At 44.4% G+C, this 21,728-nt stretch overlaps 1 protein-coding gene across 1 annotated transcript in view; it reads left to right on the forward strand.

Moving 5' to 3' along the window:
* MDFI (MyoD family inhibitor) overlaps nt 1–18,365 on the forward strand; it is a 46,346-nt gene extending 27,981 nt beyond the window's left edge. The window contains exons 3-5 of the mRNA XM_028734128.2: nt 4,227–4,454; nt 14,771–15,043; nt 16,826–18,365. Of these exons, the coding sequence (XP_028589961.1) occupies nt 4,227–4,454; nt 14,771–15,043; nt 16,826–17,082 (758 nt within the window). The 3' untranslated portion in view covers nt 17,083–18,365. The remainder of the gene's footprint in view (nt 1–4,226; nt 4,455–14,770; nt 15,044–16,825) is intronic.
* The last annotated feature ends 3,363 nt before the right edge of the window (nt 18,366–21,728 follow it).

Consider the following 21,728-nt stretch of genomic DNA (forward strand, 5'->3'; position numbering starts at 1 on the left):
AGCTGCAGAACTTGCTGTGTTGATGACTGTTCAAGTGGCTGTTTTACTCTAGGTACATACCACAGAAAGCAGCAACATGAAAGGTTGCATTTATGCCAATATGTGCTTCTGGAGTAGAAAACACGAAGCAATAATTTGAAAAAAGGCCTCTGAGCATGAGCAAGGTGTCTCATCCTTTCAATCAATTAACCTACCAAAGTTCCCATATGCTTAAACAACTTATGAGCACGTGTTCTGTGGAGACCATGTTTTGAGTGCCATAGTCTTCAGCAGCTAAGCTACACACTTCCTTAAACTTAGGGTCCAAGCCTGTGTGTTTAGCACATCTTGCTGCTGTGACACTAACCCCAACTCTGGCAAGCCTTTTGGTTGATGTGAAGCCTTCCGATGCCTATAGAAAGTAGTCTGTTAACTGTAATGGCCTGAGGATCCAGCCCTTTCTCTTTCACGCAGGGCTCCGTGATGCAGTCACTATAATTACGTGCATGTGCAGTCTGCCTCCTTTCCTCCCTGTCTGCCTGCATGTAGGACCTCTTGTTATATTGAGTATAATAACGGGTCCAAGGGCCTCTTACTTCCTGCCCTCAGCCCCCTGCCTGGCTGAGAGTAGGTCTTGTTGTTACCGTCAGTGTAATTATGGGTGTTTGGCCTCGCTCGCTGCGCCTAAGGTGTAATTTACTTTATATAAAGTGTGGTTCCACCCCTCCGAAGCTGTTGCACTCCAGCTGCTTGTCTTGTGTGTAAATTGTTGCTATTCTGAGTGCCAGGAGGGAGCAGGAAGGGGCTCCGAGGGCGGGGGGAGTGAACAGGTCTGTGGTTGAACCGGGAAGGGGAGAGGGATGCTAAAAAGAGGGAGAGGAAGGATTTGCAGGTCCAATCCCCACCACCAGCACCCTGAGTCCCGGTGTGATTTCAGTGAATCTATGCTCTGGTCATTTGTGTGTGATTATTCCATTCCCTTAGAACAGGCCCCGATTCACCCAATAAAATTCCTCCATTGTAGCAAGTGGTTTGCTGAGATAAGGCAGGTTTCCTTTTGCATACTTTGCTACTGTACTATACAACTGGCTACACACAGGAGCGCCAACATGGTTTTATTGGGCTCATCGCACTGTGAGTGGATTGGATCTAGGGGTGGGGGAGAAATTTGGTTCAGTTGTCAATTAAAGGCAAACCTAGCTAATTCAGCAATACTGAAACATAGCCATCCTTCAAAGCTCGCACTTCGCAGAATTTTGCTAAGCAGTCTCTCAGCTCAATTAAAGCATACAAAAATGCATCTACTAAAGTGTGCATAAAGATGCATATCTATTAGTGAAAATAACACATATGCATTGTATGTTACAGGAAATTGCTTTGCAAAAAAGTGTATATTGGGCAAAATTACGTACAGAAATGCATATTCAGAGAAAAATGCACTAAATTGCTGATGAATTTTCATGAGGAATAGATAGATAGATATAGATAGATAGATAGATGATAGATAGATAGATAGATAGATAGATAGATAGATAGATAGATGAGGAAACTCAGAAACTGATGTGGAAAATGGAGCTTAAGACCTGAAAAACAAGAAATGGAGAGGAACCAAAACTGACAAAGTCCTAATTGGACCCTCCACTTCACCCACAATCTGTGGCCTATTTACCTATTCTATGGGCTGTGATTTATTCACCTATATACTTCTGTTGCCCCATCCCCATACTTTCTCTCATGGAAGGAGGATAGGGGGTAGGAAGAGCAGCAAAACAGCAGGGAGGGGGAAAGAGGAAGGTCCTAGGGGGCCTACTCCCCCTCCCAAGAGGTGATGCGTGGCCAGCTGGGGGCCTGAGCATACTCTATGCCCTGTGAAGCAGGTTAAGTTTGGCAAAAAAAACAAGCCGCTGTGTATAGGAATGCTGAAGCTGCAGTTAGTATCTATGGGGAAAACCCATGTTCTCATGCATACAAACAAGATAAATACCATTAGAGGTGATCTGCAGCATACACAGAGCACATGAGATCTCACAAGACTTCAGCAAGATATTGCAAGATCTCTGCCGCTGCTGGCACTTTGTGGACACTGTTGCACTACACAGGTAAGAGAGGCATGGTGCTGGCTGTGAGGAGGTAGCAAGGGGGCAAGGGGGCAGCAGGGACAGTGGCTCGTTCCCACTTTGCCTCAAGTAGTGAAGCGGAATGTGCTTCCACTGAGTGCACAATAAGCAAATTTCATGGGCCTGGCCAAAATCAACAACTCCTAGATGTTGCTTGCTTTTTAAGTATTGCCTTTTGGCCTTCCATCTGTCCACTAGTCAAGATCTCAGAAACAGGGCTTCCACCTTCTTTCTGGTTCCTGTGCCTTCAACAGGTGTGTGTTGGGCAAGAAATCCAGCAGGAGCAGCTTTCCCCAACACAGAGGGCCCACAGCTGCATCTGTTGCACCAAAAGGCACTGTGTGCCAACAGGAAAGTGGCATCGATAATTGGGGTTTGTGCATGAGATAAATTTAATTCTGAACGCCAGTGGCATCCTGGTGTAAACACCCCAGTGTCTCTCATCCACAGAACATTTCTGGCTCTTTCCTGATGGAATAAATGAGAGATCAGTATTGAGCACAACTGGTTTAGCGTAAGTGACCGTGCTTTGGCATTAATGGCAAGGAGATTCTGACATCGGAGCTCTTTCTTCCGTTTGAGGCCAAACTCAGGCCGACAGAAGGGTTTATTGCAAATTAGCTTAAGAGGGCAATTGGTCAACAGACCATATATGGCCTACGAAGCTCTCATAAGGTCAGACTCCCCGCATTTCGTAATTCACAGCTGGGGAACCTGTGGCCTTTCAGATGTTGCTGAACCACAAGTCCCATTATCCCTGACCGTTGGCCATGCTGGTGGGGGTGGAGTATGACAACATCTGGAGGGCCACAAGTTCCCCTTTCCCGACTTAACAATGCAGGAAAAGTATCGCCCCTTATTTCTTCTTTCACAGTCCCTGTTACAAATGCATTTGTACAGTTAAACTATTCTCTTAGTTGCACAGTGCTTAATACGCATTTGAGTCGCCCTTTTGTCCTTCCCACCAGGGTACTAAAAATATGGTAATGGAATACATTTTACTTATACTTTTAATGCATCACAGCTCTATGGCCTGGCTTAAACATAGATATATTGGCTTATTAAGTAGATATATGCACAAGCCTTGCACCTGCACGCTCCAACCTCATACCACTCCTTTCTTCTTTTCTGCATGCTGCAACCCAGCACTTCTGGGGTTAATTAACTCTAGTTTTCCTTAGACCTGAAGATACTAGGTTCTTGGAATCACAGGTGGGCAGAGGCCCTTGTGCTCATGTCCTGTTTGTGGGCTTCCCAAAGCCATCTGCTTCTCTAGTGCAAAAATAGGATGCTGGGCTAGAAGGGCTGTTGACCTCATCCCAGCCAGCTCTTCCTATGTCTGAATGGGGAAATCTTGGTTAGTAGGCCTGGAGCAAGTCAGGATCTTGAACCAGAGTTTGAAGATCCTAGTTTGTTCCTAACCTGCTAATCAGTTTCCCACTTTGGATATAATAAGTAATCAAAGTGGAACAGGCAAGGAAGTGGAATGGTTTTGAAGGAATGGGGATTCCTTTTTGATTCCAGGCTCAGTTATGTCCACTAGAAAAGAAGTATGATAGTTACAGGTCTGTCTGAAAAGAAATGACATGGCATCCCATTGTACCTCTCTTCAGTCCTTGGGGGTGAGAGGAAACCATGGTTAATAAACATAAGTAACATTGGATGTATTGCAATAAAGGGGTGCCACAGGGTGCACATTAGTGCTGCACTGAAAAATTGCTCTAGTGTTTTGTTCTGTGGCCATGTTGCAACAATAAAATAGGCTCAGTCCTGTGCCTGCTGCAATGCTAAAGCATCCTGCAAATTAGTCAGAAAAATAACCCTCTTTTGCAGGGTAAGAAAACTTTGGAGGACAGGTTTTAGCACAACAGTACCTTGTAGGTATCTCTGCTTAGTAAACTGAGATTTGTAGGTCTGAATGGATAAGTGGTGTGTGTGTGTGTGTGTGTGTGTGTGAGAGAGAGAGAGAGAGAGAGAGAGAGAGAATGAACTTTAGTGAGCTATCCATCCTCTCTAATCAGGTGGGAGCTGTTGTGAGGATACCTCCTTTTCAGGACTTCAGGCATCAGGTGAGCCTGCTGTCATCAGCATAAAGCAACACTTATGCTGGAACTACCTCATGTCTTTCAGGCCAAGATACAAACACGTGCCCTTCCTCCATGCCGAATTCAGCGGTAGCACCAACTACTCCAAACTTGCCAACCTCAGCTCCTCATTCTCATAATCAGACCACAGATGTGAAGGCAGAAAACCCATCACAAGAACACTCAGCATCTTGCAGGTCCCTGGTGAATGGAACAGCACCTTCCAAGAGGAAATCTGAGGACGACTCTGGAGTAGCGAGAGAAGCTATAACACGTATGTCTATTACCCCTGTCTCTAACTGATAGTAAGGTCTCCTGTTTCATGAAACATTTGTCAGTCCCACCTTTAAAAGTTACCAAAATCCCTCCCCCAAAGTTCACTTACTTTTGATATGGCAATGAATTTGGGGTAGCATTCTTTTTTAGAAAAACAAAATCAGATTATCTTAAATAAAGAAGAATCTGGTGCAAGTAACAAAACTGTCAAAAATAAATTACATATGCTATTATAAACAAGATTGCTTTGCTTTCAGTAAATAAAAGGTCACCAACTCTTTAAATATTGGTTCTCTGTCTACTACCTATTTGTATGACATTTTTTTACTCCCTATATACAACGGAACTGTTTGCAAAACCCTGGTCAATTACTCTTTAAATGATGGGCCTTTTCTGTTTTTAGCAGTATCTAGGAATAATCTTTTTTATGCTATTAGTAAAGATACTGTACTGTTAATACAAATTCATTTTGAAGTGAAATTTTTTAAAAGGTTAAAGGTATGTTTATAGTTTATCATCCTGTTGATTTCCTTCACCATTTCCATCCAGAACTGTTGCACAGCTGGGCGTGAGTCCGCAAATGTGCAAGAAATAAGCAAAGGTAACATTATATTTCCTCCCATTTTCAGAGATCTTCAAGTTGTCTAGAGATGAATACACCAGTTTTGTATTTGTAGTATCATAGAATCGTAAAGTTGGAAGGGACCCAATGGTCATCTAGTCCAACCCCCTGCAATGCAGGAATCTCAGCTAAAGCATCCATGAGAGTTGGCCATCCAACCTCAGCTTTAAAACCAACAAGGAAGGAGAGTCCACAACCTCCCAATGGAGACCGTTCCACTGTTAAACAACTTTGACTTTGCTCCCTGCTAAGAAAATGTCTTTCAAATATTAGTCAATGACTGAGGCACGTATGTAGCCCATAAAACTCTCCTGCTTCCAAATCTTTCCTGATTATAAATGGTAATATTTTAAATAATAAATCCTTTGTTCCTCTAGTGGTAAGAACTTATTTCTGGATCTTCATACAATGCTCTTAAATGTCTGTTTCTAATTCCAATAGATACATGATTCCTTAACTGGAAATACAAAAACTAATTATTGCCCACTTTCTGATTCCCCCACTCCCTTTCTTGCACTCACTCGTGGCTGCATAGAAAAAAATGTGTGACCAGGATACAACAGCTGTCGTTTAGAAATCTGAAGAACAGCCAGTACAGAGTAATCCACAGAAATTTGGGGTAGACATGCACAATCTCCTTCTATTGAGAGATTAAACTTTGATTTATACCATTCTCAGGGATGTGAAGTCCACCCTGTAGAACTAGGTGATTACATGTGAGGTTGTCGCCATCAAGAGAATAACTTCTTTGCATGGAGGCTGTTGAGCCAGGAAGTGGAGATGCTCGCCCACAATGCACAGCTCCCTTCAGCAGTCAGTGCAAGCACACACTGACTTGTGTGAAAGTTACTTGATATACTGGTGCACAAAGCTATTTTGGCCTAACCTATCTCTATTACTGCCATCTATTGATGCTGTTTTTAGGTAGGGAAGCCCTCCAGCTAAATCAGGTATAGGTAGGCATTCAGATTAAATGCTCAAGAAACAGGTCATCTAGAAGCATCGTTCCAAAGTGGTGATGCCATGGGTCTTGGGACACAGATCTGTGTCGAGATAAAGTAGCACCAGAAGCTACTTTGAGGGCCAGACTGCACATTACAGGTTAACACATGTCGTGGTAGCCTGATAACCCATTTTCCCCCTGGAAGCTTTGAGAGGGTGCTATTACGACCATAGTGGCAGAGGCTAGCACCCATCGCCTCGCTTTTCTGCTCCCAATGGCACCTTCCATAAGTAGACAACAAGAAAACAAGGAAGGGGAGATTGCCCTACCCTAAAAAGACTGATCCCTTCTGGGCACTAACATGCCCTTTCATCCCTCAAAGGCTTTTCCTCATTTAGGAAAATACTTTGGGCGAGTTCTGCAAATCATTTGTTGCGCAGGCATATATATATATAGAACAAAAGGTTACTGGGGAAAGGGTACTAGAAACACTGTCGTAATGAAACTGTGCAATTCTGAAGCCACATGCTTGCCTGAGAGCATCTGGTGCTGGGCTGCTTGCCTGTTGACATTCTGCATTCATGAGTCACTCTGCAGTCATGCTGCACCCTCTGCAGAGAGGGAGCTTTCAGCAGCTACGCTCCCAGATGTTGCGCCTCTGCTGTAGGTTTTTACACACACACATTGCCACTGGCCCTCAAACCACTCCCCGAGGTGTCTTCCTCGAACAAAAATTCCTTGAAGGAGAGATCTTTCTCCTTAGGAGAAGCTTTTGATTTTGCAAGCATGCTATAAATTGTGCTTTTCCCCTCCGCCACAAAGAACATTACTGAGAGCAAGGTTTTTGCTCCGCCATGATCTGACCTAATGTGCATCTCCATATTCAAGTGGAATTGTTTGTGAATCATTTGTCACAGTATCGTCATAGCTAGGTCATCCGAAGTAGACCTCTCATCTTTAACTGGCAATGCCAGTGTTGGTCTTCTGCTTCCATTTAAGCCACTCCAACTTAACACCATTTGGGATCCTATTTTGCATTCTTCTGAGCTAGCAGAGTGGGGGTTATTGAGAATAAAACCATCTAGACAAAATAGGTTTGTCTAGAGCGATATTGGAGAACTTCTGACTTGCAGACCTAATTAGACCTGCCAGGCCTCCCTGTTTGCTCTGTAATGTCATTTTGGCCAAGCTATCACAAATGTCATCAAGTTTGGGGCAGGTAAAGGTGAGGGAGTTTGCAGGTACCATGGAATAGCTGATCTGCAAAGCCTGGGTGTACAGTACTTTGCAAGCCCAGCTGATCAGCTGGTCATTGATGCCTGAAAAGTACAGTGCTTCTGAAGCTCCAGTGATCAGCTGATCACCAGGGCTTCCATGCACAGCGCTATACAAAAATATGCCTCACTGGATGTCACTGCGACATCAACTGTTTGTCAGACTTGGTCCCTGGAGTGGGGGGGGGAGAGATAAAGACCCAGTTCCCCATCCCTGATCTAGAACAAGTCCTAGCTACCTTACAACAGTACAGTGGTACCTTAGGTTAAGTACTTAATTCTTAACCTAAAACTGTTCTTAACCTGAAGCACCACTTTAGCTAATGGGGCCTTCTGCTGCTGCTGCGCCGCTGCAGCACGATTTCTGTTCTCATCCTGAAGCAAAGTACTTAACCCGAGGTACTATTTCTGGGCTGCCGGAGTCTGTAACCTGAAGCGTATGTAACCAGAAGCGTATGTAACCTGAGGTACCACTGTATGACTAGAGTAAGCAGATCAAAGGAATACTCATTGCGTTAATGCATCCACCAGATTACGACACTTCTGTTAGTTCTGGAACTTGAGTCGGAACTTTTTGCTGTGCTTACATAGCAGGTAGGATCATCACTCTTTAGATGGTATTGGGTAGGGAGAGGCCAAGATGTTGAGTTTGTTTCATTACTGTACAAACATTCCCTTAGGAACCTAGGAAGCTGCTTTGCAGTGTGTCAGACATTTGGTCTGCCTAGCTCAGTACTGTATACAGTACATTGACTGGCAGTGGTTTTCAGTCAGGAGTTTCTTCCAGGCCTACATGAAGAAACCATTGTAGATTTGACCTGGGACCTTCTGTTCTATTGTTGAACTACATCTCAAAAGCGATGGCCCTTTTCCTGAAAAACAAAACCGAGTCTACTCCAAATTGAAAGAACAAACATGTTTCTGGTGATGCAAGGCTCCATTTTCACTATACTTGGAGCTGTGTGCCGGTCATGGATGTGGCCAAAAGTAGATGTGGCCAGTCAGCACCTTTTCACACACAGGCCCCCTCTTCTGCTAATCTGTGCAAATTATTTCCTCTTCCCTGCTCCTCAAATGATAAGAGCCTCTCAGCCCACCTTAGTGCTGTGTCCACTTAATTGTTTTTGGCTGCCACCGCAGCTGGAGGAGGAGAAAAGCACAGAGGGTGAAGAAAGAGCTGCGAGTGGAGGGGGCCATTTCCCCATCCTTTGGACCCCACGGGAAACTCAACAAACCTCCTGCACCTGGAACTGGGTGTGAAAAGTGCAGCTGAATGGGACCCAGCTGTGGGTAGCCTGAGGAAGTAACATCCACCTTGAGCCTGACCATAAAGAGCAAATCTGGAGTGCGAGACTAGGGTGATGTCTGCTGTTTCCAGGATCTCTTCTCATTGTGAGACTTTTGTGGGTCAGCTGAGAGTTTGTTCAGACCCTGGGTGAGAACCCAGAGGCTGGGGGGGGGGGGGAATGAACCGATTTATATATATTAGTAACCTTGCATCAATGTAACATTTTTATATGTAATTGCGTGCTATAATATTTTTGTTTAACTTGTCTGTTGTTGCTTCAGTTTTCTGTACACTGCTTAGAGATATTTTAAATATAGAAATTGAGTCATCATTACTGCCAAAATCAATGGGGTTGGGTGTGTTGTTGCCTTTTTGGCAGGGCAGAAAAATCTGCTTGGAGGGGGGGTCAGATCAGATGTCGGTCACCCCGGCTTTAAATAAATAAATAAGCTTGGCTTAATCCCTCCCCCCCCCCCATATTTTTTTCCTTCAGAAAACAGGACCAAAGGATTATGAATGGAATATGTGTGCAGCCCCTGTTCACTTTGGTGAGCTTGCATAAGGGAAGCTCCCTGTGGATTGTATCAAATGGATCTTCAGGCTACTTGCCCTTTATTCACCCCTGGAACACAGAAAGCTTTTGAAACGGTCCAGGTTGCTAATGGTGAATTGGGTGTTGGCCTGGTTTGAGAAAGGAGACTGTGTTGAAAAGCCAGGAAAAAAACCCTATAATAAATGGCTGGGAATGAAATTCTTATCATCAGTGGAATTCCCACCTGTAATTATCTGATTAGGGGATTCACCACTCTATAATTTCATCCCCGAAATAATGATGATTATAATGGTTCACTCATGCCACTGCAGTTAAGGTCATGTCAGTGTGTGAACCCATATTCTCATGGGCTCTATTTGAACTCAGCTGGTGAAATTCATTCTTAGCCTTAAGCTGAAACTGAAAACGAGGCAGATGTGCATATAGCAAGAAGCCTCTCCCTCTTAGAAAAGTTTTAACTAACGATAAAGCTTTTGCTCCCTCACGTTGCAGATAAGGAGCTATAGGTGTGCTTGGATACTGCAACTATTAGCATTGAGCAAGAGACTTGTGCAGTCACTGATTGTCCTGCTGCCATTAGCATGCTAATGTGCGGTTTCTGAGGTCAAAAGGTAGGGGAGAAGCCTTACAACTGGCATTCTGTCAGAATGAAAACCTCAGCACAATGTGTTTTCAAAATGCTGATACTTGCATACCCAGGTCATGGATAGGTCAAAACCTTTATTTAACAGATGGTTGAATTCGAAAAGGCTTTGTGCTGGCAAGGGCTATGTGTATGCAAAGGGAACTTCTGCTGGTAGGATAGTGTCTCACCATGTCACAATATGAATGAGACAAGTGTGGTGTCGGGAGTGGGACATTGGGTTTGGGCAGAGGACAGCAAGGTTCAAGTCCTCTTCTTAAGCCCCATCCAGCCATTTTCCTGCACACCGCAAGAGCAGGTAGGGAGAGCAGGCTTTGCTCAATGACCCTGTCCCTCACATTATGGTTGTGATGACCTGTCCCTTCAGCTCTCCATTCCTTTGGGCTGAATTTCTGCTCTGGGAAGTCTTCTCTATTCATGATTTTTCAAGGTTCTGATTCATGTGGGAGCTTCCACAAGTATAGGAAGCTTTCACTTTGCAGGCCATCACCCTGGAACATGCATGATGTGATGGGGATGGGGGCAGAGATAGTGTGTGGGTGGGTGCTCTTCCCTCCCAACCTGCCCTCTTCAGCACACCTGATTAAGAGCTCTTGTCTCTTTGCCATCCCTAATCCTATAATGATCCTCCCTCCAGGTACGGTTGTCAGTGACTATGCTTGGCATTGAAAATGATCTTGGCAACTATAAACAGTGACAGTAACTGCCACCTGTCCATCCAATGTCCTTTGGGAATATTGATTGAAAAGTGGTATAGACGTTTCATAAGTAAATAAAAAATAGAGAGTGATTATTCATAATCATGAATGCACTCATTGGCCAGCAGTTTCCCTCTCCTGAGCATGAACTCTCCAGCAGAAACATAACCCTTCCTACGAGCCTGGCCCTACCATTCCAGTTCTATGCAAAACCACAAGATAAGATAACTAGTATATCCATGCTCATTTTATGAGGCCTTTATTAACTACCAATAGCTCTGGTTCACTGAAGAATCCTCTCTTGCTTAGCCTCATGTACAGGTGTGGTATGTATGGGAAGAAGAAACACTTTGTTTTACGCAGGTCTCTGTAATATTTGTAATATTTCCCTACAAGCCTTTAATGAGTCAACTTTCCTATATAATGTCTGTCATTTGTCTCTTAATGTGAGTGACTTCACAAGCTTCCTGAGCAGTGGAACAAATAATAATTGAAGATAACTAGGTGGCCATTCTGGTGCTTTGCCATTCTAAAATGTTGGCTCTTGATCCAGAGATGCCCTCTTACCACCATCAAACTAATATTGGCATCCTACTGTATCTGGCAGATGTCTTTATTGGCAGAGCCAAGCTCAGATCCAGGAAATGGCAGCTGTGTTTCTTGGTGCCTACAATTCCACCTCTTTTCTCCTTGAGTCCATGTGTGTCAAAATAGAATCCTGTGTCAACTTAACACCCTCTGGTAGGTTACCCATGCTAGAGAAACCAAGATTGCCTTTTTGCCACCTACTGTGCATTGCTCTGCTCCCCCACTATCAGGAGACAAGAAACATCTTGTGCTGGAAGGTTGTGCATGATGCTTTCAGTATGACTCAGTCCTGGCCCTTTTCATCCCAGAAATTCAGGAGTCCTGTCCAGCTGACACCCCAAAGAGAATGCAGCGTCTGTTCCCTGGATTGGCTCAAGATAATTTCTGCTCTCAAGCCTTTCTGCTGAATCACCGCGTGTTTACAGATCAGAGAGGGGAGAGAAATGTAAAGTCTAGCAGAGGGAAAAAACAAGCCCTAGCTTGGAGGGAGAGGGATGAGGTGAATGTGTGGCGAGTTATTTGTTTGGGGGCCAATCACGTCATTTTCCTTAACCCTATCCTGATCTGGATAGTTGGTTTATAAACTGAAAATCAGAAACGTATGCAAGAGGTAGCAGGTTCCAATGGTGCTTGCATATCCCCAAATATATTTCTTGGCTAAGGCCATTCAAATGATTATTTCCATGACTTGGCCACTGCCAAACTGCAGTTTGTAATCTCTTGCACTTAGGAGTAGTTTACACACTTTACATTCATGACTGTCGCTTCAGTTGTGCTAGAATTAAGGGAGAGACCTGACTTCCTTCACTCCTTTTTTAAAAAAATGTCTACAGTTGGAGAGAATTGGGAGAGGTGGATTTTGGGAATTTCATAATTTTATTTTTTCCTATTTAATGGTGGCTTTGGGCAAGTTACTCACATCTTTGTAACACTTCCCAATCTCTCTTTAAACTGATTTTCTGTACATTTCAAGTAAGAATGCCGCAACATCGTTAAGTGATGCCTCCAAAAATTAATAGAGTGCCGCCACTTAGATCTGAGCAAGTACTGCTTCCCACTGGGCTGGTGTGCATGCTTTGAAATCTTCCAGTGCTGCATATGTAGCAGAGCAGTGGGAGGTCTTTATTGTACACAGGCCTCCCCCTGTCTTACTGCTGCCGCCATGCATACTGTGTAACCTCTCCTAAAGTCAACGGAGCTACTATGATACAACCGGACAATGGTCTGTAATCACAATTGTTCTTCATTCTTGAACAGTTTGTGGTTGAGGCTCGGAGGGGGTTGGGGGATCCCAGGCCAGCAGATGCATGCCATTCATAGCAGAGGTTTGGCTGGCTCTTCCCAGAGAGGAGACTGCAGCTTCATAAAAGGGAAAGGTCCATGTCCCAAGGCTCCAAACCTAGGCTGAAGACCCCAAAGAAGTTCTGCTCTCCTCCCCACCACCAAGGAAGAGCAAAAATTGATTTTAGGAGTCTAGAATGTCTCTGTTGTCCAAGCAAATGGCCAGCATGGTTTCCAGTTTGTTTTCTGCTGTGATCCTGTGCTTGTGTTTGTGGGAGATTGTGTTACTGGTTTGTTTTTGTTTTATTACATATTCTCATTTTGCATTTTTATGTATTTTTGTGAACCGCCCTGTGATCTTCACATGAAGGGTGGTATACAAATTTAATAATTAAATAAAATAAGTACAATTCCACATAAATAGCCAGGGCGACCGTTCCCCCCCCCCTTTAAATCCCCATTGTCATTTGGAGACTTGAATGAGCCATTGGGACCAAACATTTATTTTCTAGGGAAGAGAGACACAGCTAACTCTTGACTTGCCATTGCATACATTCAGTTTTCACATGTGTTACCATTCAGTACAATAATAGCCTGTATTTCGGAAGTCGGAGCTTATTTTGCCTCTTGGTTACTGTGGATATGTGAATGTTCAAGAATGTACAGTATGCGATGTTAACCACATTTCCACTTGATAGCTATTATAATTTTTGTTTGTTTTTCAGAACTCATTGAAGTAAAAAAGGTGTGGGAGGGGGAGGAATAATCAGTTAAAACTCCTATTCCCTGAGGAAAATATTCGGTTTACTTTATTTCACATTTTGTATGGATTTGTGTAATACACAGGTAAGGGCTCCTATAATCTCCCTCCCCCCACATTTCTACACGCACTTATTAAAAAGCAATGCCAAGGCGCCCAAAGACATCTTTTAACCACAGGGAATGGTCAGTACAGAAAACAAAAGGTTCAAAGTCAACAGCATTCCTAAAAGGCCTCAGACATTTTAGAATGGAAGTCACTTGGGGTTTTGGTATTATTAAAATATTTATAATCCACTTTCCTGTCCTAAAGAATAACCAAGGTGCCTGGAAAAAACAAAACCCCAACAAGAAAGAATTCATTCCGTAACATTTTTTTTAACCCATGAATGAGAGAAACTCCACACCAGAAGCAGATATCTTGCAGAAGGTACCTTCTTCCAGAGATCAGCATACTTTGGATCTCAAAAACCAGGCCAGGGAGTGTGTGTTTTTACACTGTAGGAAATAGCATGCAACCTGCATGTACATCAGGGGTGGGGAACCTGTGGCCCTCCAGATGATGGACTACAACCCACCTCAACTCCTGACTATTTGCTGGGCTGGCTGGTGCTGAGTTACATCACATTTAGTGATTCTACATGCAGTGAAAGATGCTTGCATGATCATCAGACCTGATAATCTATGCACGGATTGCTAAACTATCTCCCATACAGAAATGTCTTCAATATATTGTTTATTATTTATTGAACTCTCCTGAAATGATCAGTTGCCATCCTCCATTACTTTATTCGTTATTCATCTTTCTTGCCACATCATTGCCGCACATTCCTCGGGACAAATTTGCTGCATACATTTAAAACTGTTTAACTTACCCTGCTCTCAGTTTAGCCTTTACTATATTTGGCTGTTTGATTTTTTCCTACCTCCAGTACTTATAGCCTCTAAGAGCCAACTAAGAGAGAATTCAAAGCAATAAAATGGGCAAAACCTATAAAAAGGAAACTTCGAAACAACAGTGTAGAGGACCTGTGAGCAAACATCACAAAAGGATCTGTATTCCAGGTGCAGAACTGATTCCAGCAATCTTATTCTCTTTCAGACTTGTACCAAAACTGCACAGCACTGGCCCTGTAGATTAGATTTCAGGAGGATAGCTCACTGCCGTGTATGACCATTACTGAATTCGGACCAAAGTCTATTCTAGGACCAGCCCGCCTCCCCCCTTGCCTAGCTAGTCTTCTGGACAAATACAATACTTTCTGCAAACTGTAGGTACAAAGCTTTTAATTGTGTAGCTTTCATAATGGTTATTCAGCTGAAAAAGAAATAGCTTACAGCCTGAAATCACAAAACTCAATTTGGATTTTGTTCAGGGAGCTGTGGAGGTGATGTTTGCTTGGAGGAGGGATATTGTAAACGTTCTGAAATACTTTAGGTTATCGTTTTGCAACTTATTTTTAAGATTATGAAAAGAAAGGTGGGTTGAGGGGAACTAAAATGTGAAGGGACAAACTGTTGCAAAGCCAAGTATTCCCCCCACCCGCAACGTAACAGAGTCCACAATTTCTCAATGCTTCGGAGGGCAGTGTGGAATCCTAGATATAGTTCTGTCAGAACTGCATAGGCATTATGTTCAATAATCTTTCTCTTCCTCCCTAACAGGTCAGCCCCAAAGCCGAGTAACTGTCCGGACCCCTCCAACCTCGACTTTGATTCCCCTGCTGCAGAATGGTGCTGGGCATGTGTCAGACCTCAGTGCTTCTAACGGCGAAGCTGGGAATGGTGCCTTGTGCTCTGAACGCAGCTCACTGTCAGGCTCCCAGAAGCCTCATCGGAAGCTACAATCTCATCATTCCATCAACAGCCAGATCAGTAAAAAGAGCAAAGGCAGCTCCAAATCAGCATCATCTCAGATACCTACTGAGGCACAGGAAGGTACCTCTCCCCATACCTTAATATTCTTCAGCTACTGCTAGAGTTTATTTGGTCCATTCATCAGGAGGAGAGTAGAAAGCACCACCCCACCAGTGACTGGATGGTATAGAATGTGAAGGTGGAAACACTGATGCTCCTGATTACTACTTTTTAGTATATACTCTACCTGTTTTGTTCCCAGACACACAGAGTGGGTCAATGCCTGCATTAAGATGCATGTCTTATCCATAGGAGATATTCTATCCGGAGTTCCAGTTCATGCAATTACAAAGCCAATGATTCATTAGACAGACATGACTGGCCTCCAGCCAGCCAGCAAGCCAGCCAGGGTCCACAGAGTCTCAGTGGCAGGACTGGAGAATGGTCAGCTTCCATGCAACAGAGGGCAGATTCAGTGGAAGGATGCAGGTAGCAAGTGGAAGCCGGGACAAGATCAGGGGCAGTTCAACAGGCCTGAAGAAATTGGCCAGATAGAGAAGAAAGCAAAATTATGGAGATGGATTTAAGAGTTGCTATTCTCACAACTCTTGTTCAGTGTCTGAAACAATTTTATTACATGCACATGTTCATTTGCATTAGCTTTTGAACCTGTATGCCTTCCCTCTTTCAGGATTTAGTTACTTTAGCTACCATAGCAGCTGTTGGTTCTTCCTTTTGGGACTTGTGTATGATTCATCCTGATTCTTCATCTAAGTCGTATGGCAATTGCAGAGAAATGCAGCCTTCACAAGGGAGGTGGACATATCATCCTTTGGGGGGCTAGTGGCGGTACAGTCTCCTATACTTTCCACTGCGCACTAAAGCACAATGCAGGAGTGGGAAATGTTTCATGGGGAGTTGTCCCCTGGATCCCTTTACTATGAAGCTGCTGAGTGGCCCTTGCTTGAGAACTGGAGAGTATTATCTGCACTGTGGCATTGTGTGGCGTGCTGAATTACTGACAGAGCAATTTTGCCCTGCAGTTGTTGGTGCTAATTGCTATAACCATTTCTGCCTATGGGCACTCACCATTGGCCAAACATCTGGAGGCTGTATGCCAATAGTGGGTGTGGCCCAAAGTAAACATGGCCACTTCAAGGGCCAGATCAGGCTCCTAAACTAGGGGTTGGCACCCTGGGTGGGTGGAGAAAAAAGAGAGACTGTGTGGGGTGGGGGAATGCTCCAAATCAGACTTGCAGTTCCACAACATTATTTTTTCAGCTGCAAGAGGCCGGCCACTGTTTCTCGGCAAGAGACCTCAAGGGACTGTTGATGCCAGTGAGCCAGTAGATGAACTCTCACTATCTGTTCTCCCTTTCAACCAGTTGTGGGGCACCTGGCTTATGATGGGATCTTCTCTGGATGAGAGAGGATTTATAGTTACGTATGTTCAAAAGGAAGGTTCGGGCCTTAATTCATGTCACTGTACACAGTGTTGATGTTAACTTTCCCAAGCTGGCCAGGCTCTCAATCGCATAACCACTGAAGAGATTCCTGGGTGATTTCTCCTTAGCCATAGCATCCCAGATAATTACTGACTCTCATCCAAACGTCTGCAGCGTCTTCTTTCACCAGACTGGCCCCAGATGCCTTGATATACTGAAATGCAACATTTATGCTTTTCTTAGCATCAGTAGATTTTTGGAGCAATGCCTTTGCAGAATGCTATGCACAATGGTATCTTCTGTTTCTTCCTGTCTTCTGGCTCTGGTGCAATCACTTCTCTCCATGCCTGGTTTCAGCTTCCCACACTTGGCTCTCTTTTGCTTGCTTTTTGATATTCCCTTTTCTTTCTGCTTCCAGATTGCTGTGTCCACTGCATCCTCTCCTGCCTCTTCTGTGAGTTCCTGACCCTCTGCAACATCATGCTGGACTGTGCCACTTGTGGCTCCTGCAGCTCCGAGGATTCTTGCATCTGCTGCTGCTGCTGCGGCTCTGGGGAATGCGCCGATTGCGACCTGCCATGTGACATGGACTGCGGCATTATCGATGCATGCTGTGAGTCGGCTGACTGCCTTGAGATCTGCATGGAGTGCTGTGGCCTGTGCTTCTCCTCCTGAGACATGCAGCCAGATCTCATGCCCTGAATAGAAACTGAATGTGCGGGAAACCTTGTCAATGAGGTCTCTCCACTGTTCTGCCCCGCCATCCAATAATCTGAATCCAAAGAAGCTAAGTTTGAAACAGCAGATGAGCCCTGTGGAGGGGACCCAAATTTTGGGCTGCAGAACTGCTTGGGAACAAGATGTGCAGGATTCTTGAAGGACAAGTGGTGGGCGTGCTTGCTTTATCTCTCCCCTCCCACCAGATTCCTCCCAATGGCAGCTGGGGGAGAGGAGTGTTCCTGCTGCCTGAGCCAAGAGCAGACAAAGATTAGCTGCACATCCAGCTAAGTTGCTTGGCCGGGATCTGGAGCAGTCACACGGAGCCCAGAGATGGGCATGATGTGCTGCCTGGGTCTAGCGTGCCAGTAAGCTGTGCCACCTACTGGCCGTCGGGTCCTGCTGCTGTTCGACTCCTGGGTATTTCTCCCCTTAGTTCTGGTGCTTTTCGTTTGGCAAAAGTGCCTTAAGTGTACTGATGTCAACTAGCTGGCAGCCTTGCTCTCTCCTGGCTGGCCACTGAACATCTCCGGCGCCCAAGAGGATGGCAGCTAGCCTAGTGTGCCAAGATGGAATGTTTTCATGCAGCTGCTCTGGGCTGATCCCCGGCCCTGTAGCAGAATTCTTCCAGTGGCAGAAAGAAAGGAAGCCAAAGCCTCAGAGCAGCCCCTAATCCCATGAGAAAGTGACTTGTGAGCAGCCCCTCCACAACTGTCAGCAGCCAGGAGCTGGGCCTGTTCTGTGAACTTTTAAGAGGACTCGTATCTCACCCCTAACTCCCCTACCCAAATCCTTTAGTCAACCTTTTGCAGTGGACATATCGGTGCTGAGATTAGACAGTCCCATCCAGTCATCTCCATACACATTCAAGGATCTCGATGACATATCTGGTGTTTGAATGCAATACTTTTAAAGGAGCTTTTTCCCGAGGATGAGGATGTACTTCGTAGGTGTGGAAGGGGATAACAGGAGCCTCATTTCTGTGCCTTTTCCCCACAGCAGGCAAACACTAGGCCTAATGCAAAGGCAGCAATCCATTTGATACTGGACACTGACATGACAGCCTTCCAAGAGAGCCATTCAAAATGGTAGCCTGTTTGGGGACCATAAAGGGGAACAGCAGATGCCGCTCCAAATGTAGACATCCTTGCCGTGGGAGTCCTCAAATCCCTTTCAGTGATGGGTTTATATTTTGTCTTTCCATTGTTATTTGTTACTGTAAATAAAATGTTAAAAAATCACTTTGAGCCAGAGAATACTTCAGTGTTGTGTACTGGCTTTAGGGGTGAAACTACCACACACTGATAAGCAGACACCTTTCCTGGGGTCATTTTACCCCAGTACAAATCGCACACACCACATATTAAGTGCATGAAGCATTAGCTGCCATAGTGTGTTTAAAAAAACCATGCCAGTGGTGATTAATTAATAAGCCCATGCCCATCTTGTATTTGGCTTGTCATATCTAAGCACAAAATGTTTTGTTTCAAATAGCCTAAATTTATAAATGGATGACCTTTTTGGGAAGGCATTCTTTAAGACGAAGACAGGCAGGGAGTAACTCCCAGATCAGAGCATCTGAAATGGGACGCACTAGGGAAATATCCCTCCCCCAAAAAATGACTGGAAAGAGGTGAAGAATTGCGGGGGCATTGCGCTGCAATGAGTGGTTCTGACTTCTGGAGCCTTTGCACATCTCTTAATTCCTTAGCATTTAATGATGAACGATGTTTGGAGAACAAGATCGTTTTGAGTTTGATTATACTGCATCCAGGAAAAAAGGTCTAGTAGCCAGACTGCTCCATTTTTTATGGAAGTGTTCAAAACTCTCTGTGTTGTGCTCCAGACTGTCAGCGGAGGCCTTGCGTGATAGAATGCTCTCTGTATAAGCCCCCTTAACATGGTGCTCTTGTGAACTGGTGACACAGGTAACAAAGTCGCTGTGGGATGGCGATACCTTTACCCCCATGCTTTGAGATCTGCTGGGAGGGGTGGGGGAGGGGAGCAGCCAAGCTCATGCTTCGGTGGTGACACTGGATAGGACATCCTTGTTTGTGGAACTCCCTGTGGAGGTACAGCTCTCCCCCTAGTCAGCTTTTTGACGTCAACTGAAAACTATCTTTTCCTTTGGGCTTTTGGGAGATAAACATGTGGAGCCCAACAGTTATTATTTTGTCTGCTGCTGTCATTCCTTATTATTGTAATATGTTTGGATAAGGAGGTCAAATTCTGCTCTGTGGTATTTTATCTGACGTTTATGTAAACCGCCCTGGGATCCTATGGGGTGAAGGACAGTTTAACAATTAAAAATTATTATGGACAATGACGATGACTTTAGCCCTGTCCCTGACATTGCTGGGCTGTTCCCAGCCCTTTGCATTTTGGGGAATAAGCTTCGGACGTGGAAAGCTTCTTCTGCCTTTGTAGGCTCTTCACATTTTATATTTCAATCATCTAACATATAATGGGTCTGGGAAGAGCTTTGAGTTAGGACTAAATGGGCAGCCCCTGTGGGAAATTAATGAATATGATCTAAGTTAGGTCCCTTAATTTCAGTAGGTTTACTCTTGAGTAAAACAGGCACATATTTGGCATCTTCAAAGAAGAATCAATCCCCACTAGAACATCTGGGCTGAGGCATGGTAGAGCCCTTGGCTGACCCAGGTCTGCTGACCAGGCCTTTCCAATCCCCCCATTTTCCTGTGGGGAAGTTTTCTCTTGTGCTTATGGGAGGGATGCATTTATTCACCACCAAGTCCTTGCAAATTATCACGGGCCACCCTCCCTCCATATTGATGGCCATCTTGTTAAGAAAGAATAAATAGCATAAACGCTCTTCAAAATGTGAAATATGTTGGCTAATTAATTACACACATGCTAACATGTTCCTAATTAGCTTTCGTGGACATCTTATTTCCTAAAAATACCACGGCAAATCATTTGATATTAAATACCACAAAGGGGGCAAGGGAACACATTCGCAAAATATAATATTAAGCAGCTGGTTTTCAAGGGCTTGCTGAGACAACAATCCCTAAATTTCTAGACAAAAATGCCTGCAAGAAGTTTTGGAGGCCTCGCAAACAGATCACAGATTTAAATGACTTGAAAGATAATCAGAAGCTCTTGGGTCCTTTGCTGAATGTTGGGTAAGCATTGCTAGGGGTCCTGAAGATTGTGTCTATAGCTTTAAAATAGGAATGAAGAACCTGGGACCTTCCAAATGTAGGACTCCCAACCCCTAGCAGCCCCATCAAGCATGGCCTGCAGACTCTAGGATGATGGGAGTTGTAGTTCAACAACATTCCAGGGATTAATAGGTTCTCCATCCCTGCTAAAGCAGCAATAGAGGTTAAGCTGTCACTGGAGCTACTCTCTTACTGTGTTACCGGTGCCAGCATCTCCCTTCTCTCCTGCCTCCAGAAAAAAAGAAGCAGCAGGATTTCACTTTCTCCCCACACAAACAAGGTAGGAGAATTGAGCTGGTGATGTGGGAAGAACAATGGCTCCATCCTCCTTGACTGCTTTGGACATTTTAAATATACACCCAACAACTGTGGGTGGAGTGGGCAGAGGAATGTCAGGTCACATCTGTTTACTTAAGTTTAAAATTCTGTGCCTCCCTCCATCATTGATTCCAGGGCAGTGCATGGCATGGTTTAAAACAAATAAAACACAATATGCAGTAATAACATATCAAACGGCATAAAACAATGGCAGCAACAGCAGGAGACCCACCTCTCAAAAGTACTTTATATACTGTAATTTTCGCTGTCTAAGACGCACCAGACCACAAGACTGGTCTGTGGAGTTTTTGGAGGAGGAAAACAAGAAAAAAATATTCTGAATCTCAGAAGCCAGAACAGCAAGAGGGATCGCTGCGCAGTGAAAGCAGCAATCCCTCTTGCTGTTCTGGCTTCTGGGATAGCTGCGTAGCCTGCATTCGCTCCATAAGACGCACATACATTTCCCCTTACTTTTTAGGAGGGAAAAAGTGAGTCTTATAGAGCAAAAAATACGGTACTTTAAAGGCCTGGGGAAATAAATAAACGTCTCTTGGTTGCCAAAGACAACAAGGCATGCCGTAGGTGAGCTTCCCTGGGGAAGGTCCTCCATAGATGGGACATCACTGCTGAAAATGTCCTTTTCCTGGTTACCACTTGCTTCCCCTATGAGGCAACCTGTTTAATAAACCTGTTTTGTTCCCAGCTCTTTTGTGGGACCTGAATCAGTAGTTGAAGTCCAATGCACATTCATCTCTCAGCTCCCTCCTTTCTTTGTCAGTCTCTTGCTTTTACTCTGTTTCTGCCTACTCCCACCTGATCACTGATTTCAGCAACATGAACAGCGCATGAGGTTCTCACTCAGCAAATTGAAGAGTAATCATAATCATAATAATTTTATTATTTATCTGCTGCCCTTCTGACTGGGTTGACCCAGCCACTCTGGGCAGCTCCCAACAAAATATTAAAAGCACAATAAAAGATTAACCATTAAAAACTTCCCTGAACAGGGCTAAGGGAGTCTTGACCGCAAGCTGGGCTGCAACAGGCTGGGAAAATATTGCTAACTCCCTACATGCCTGTGAGTCCAGAGAGAGGGGA

This window comes from Podarcis muralis, chromosome 5 (assembly GCF_964188315.1).
Source record: "Podarcis muralis chromosome 5, rPodMur119.hap1.1, whole genome shotgun sequence".
Taxonomy (NCBI): domain Eukaryota; kingdom Metazoa; phylum Chordata; class Lepidosauria; order Squamata; family Lacertidae; genus Podarcis; species Podarcis muralis.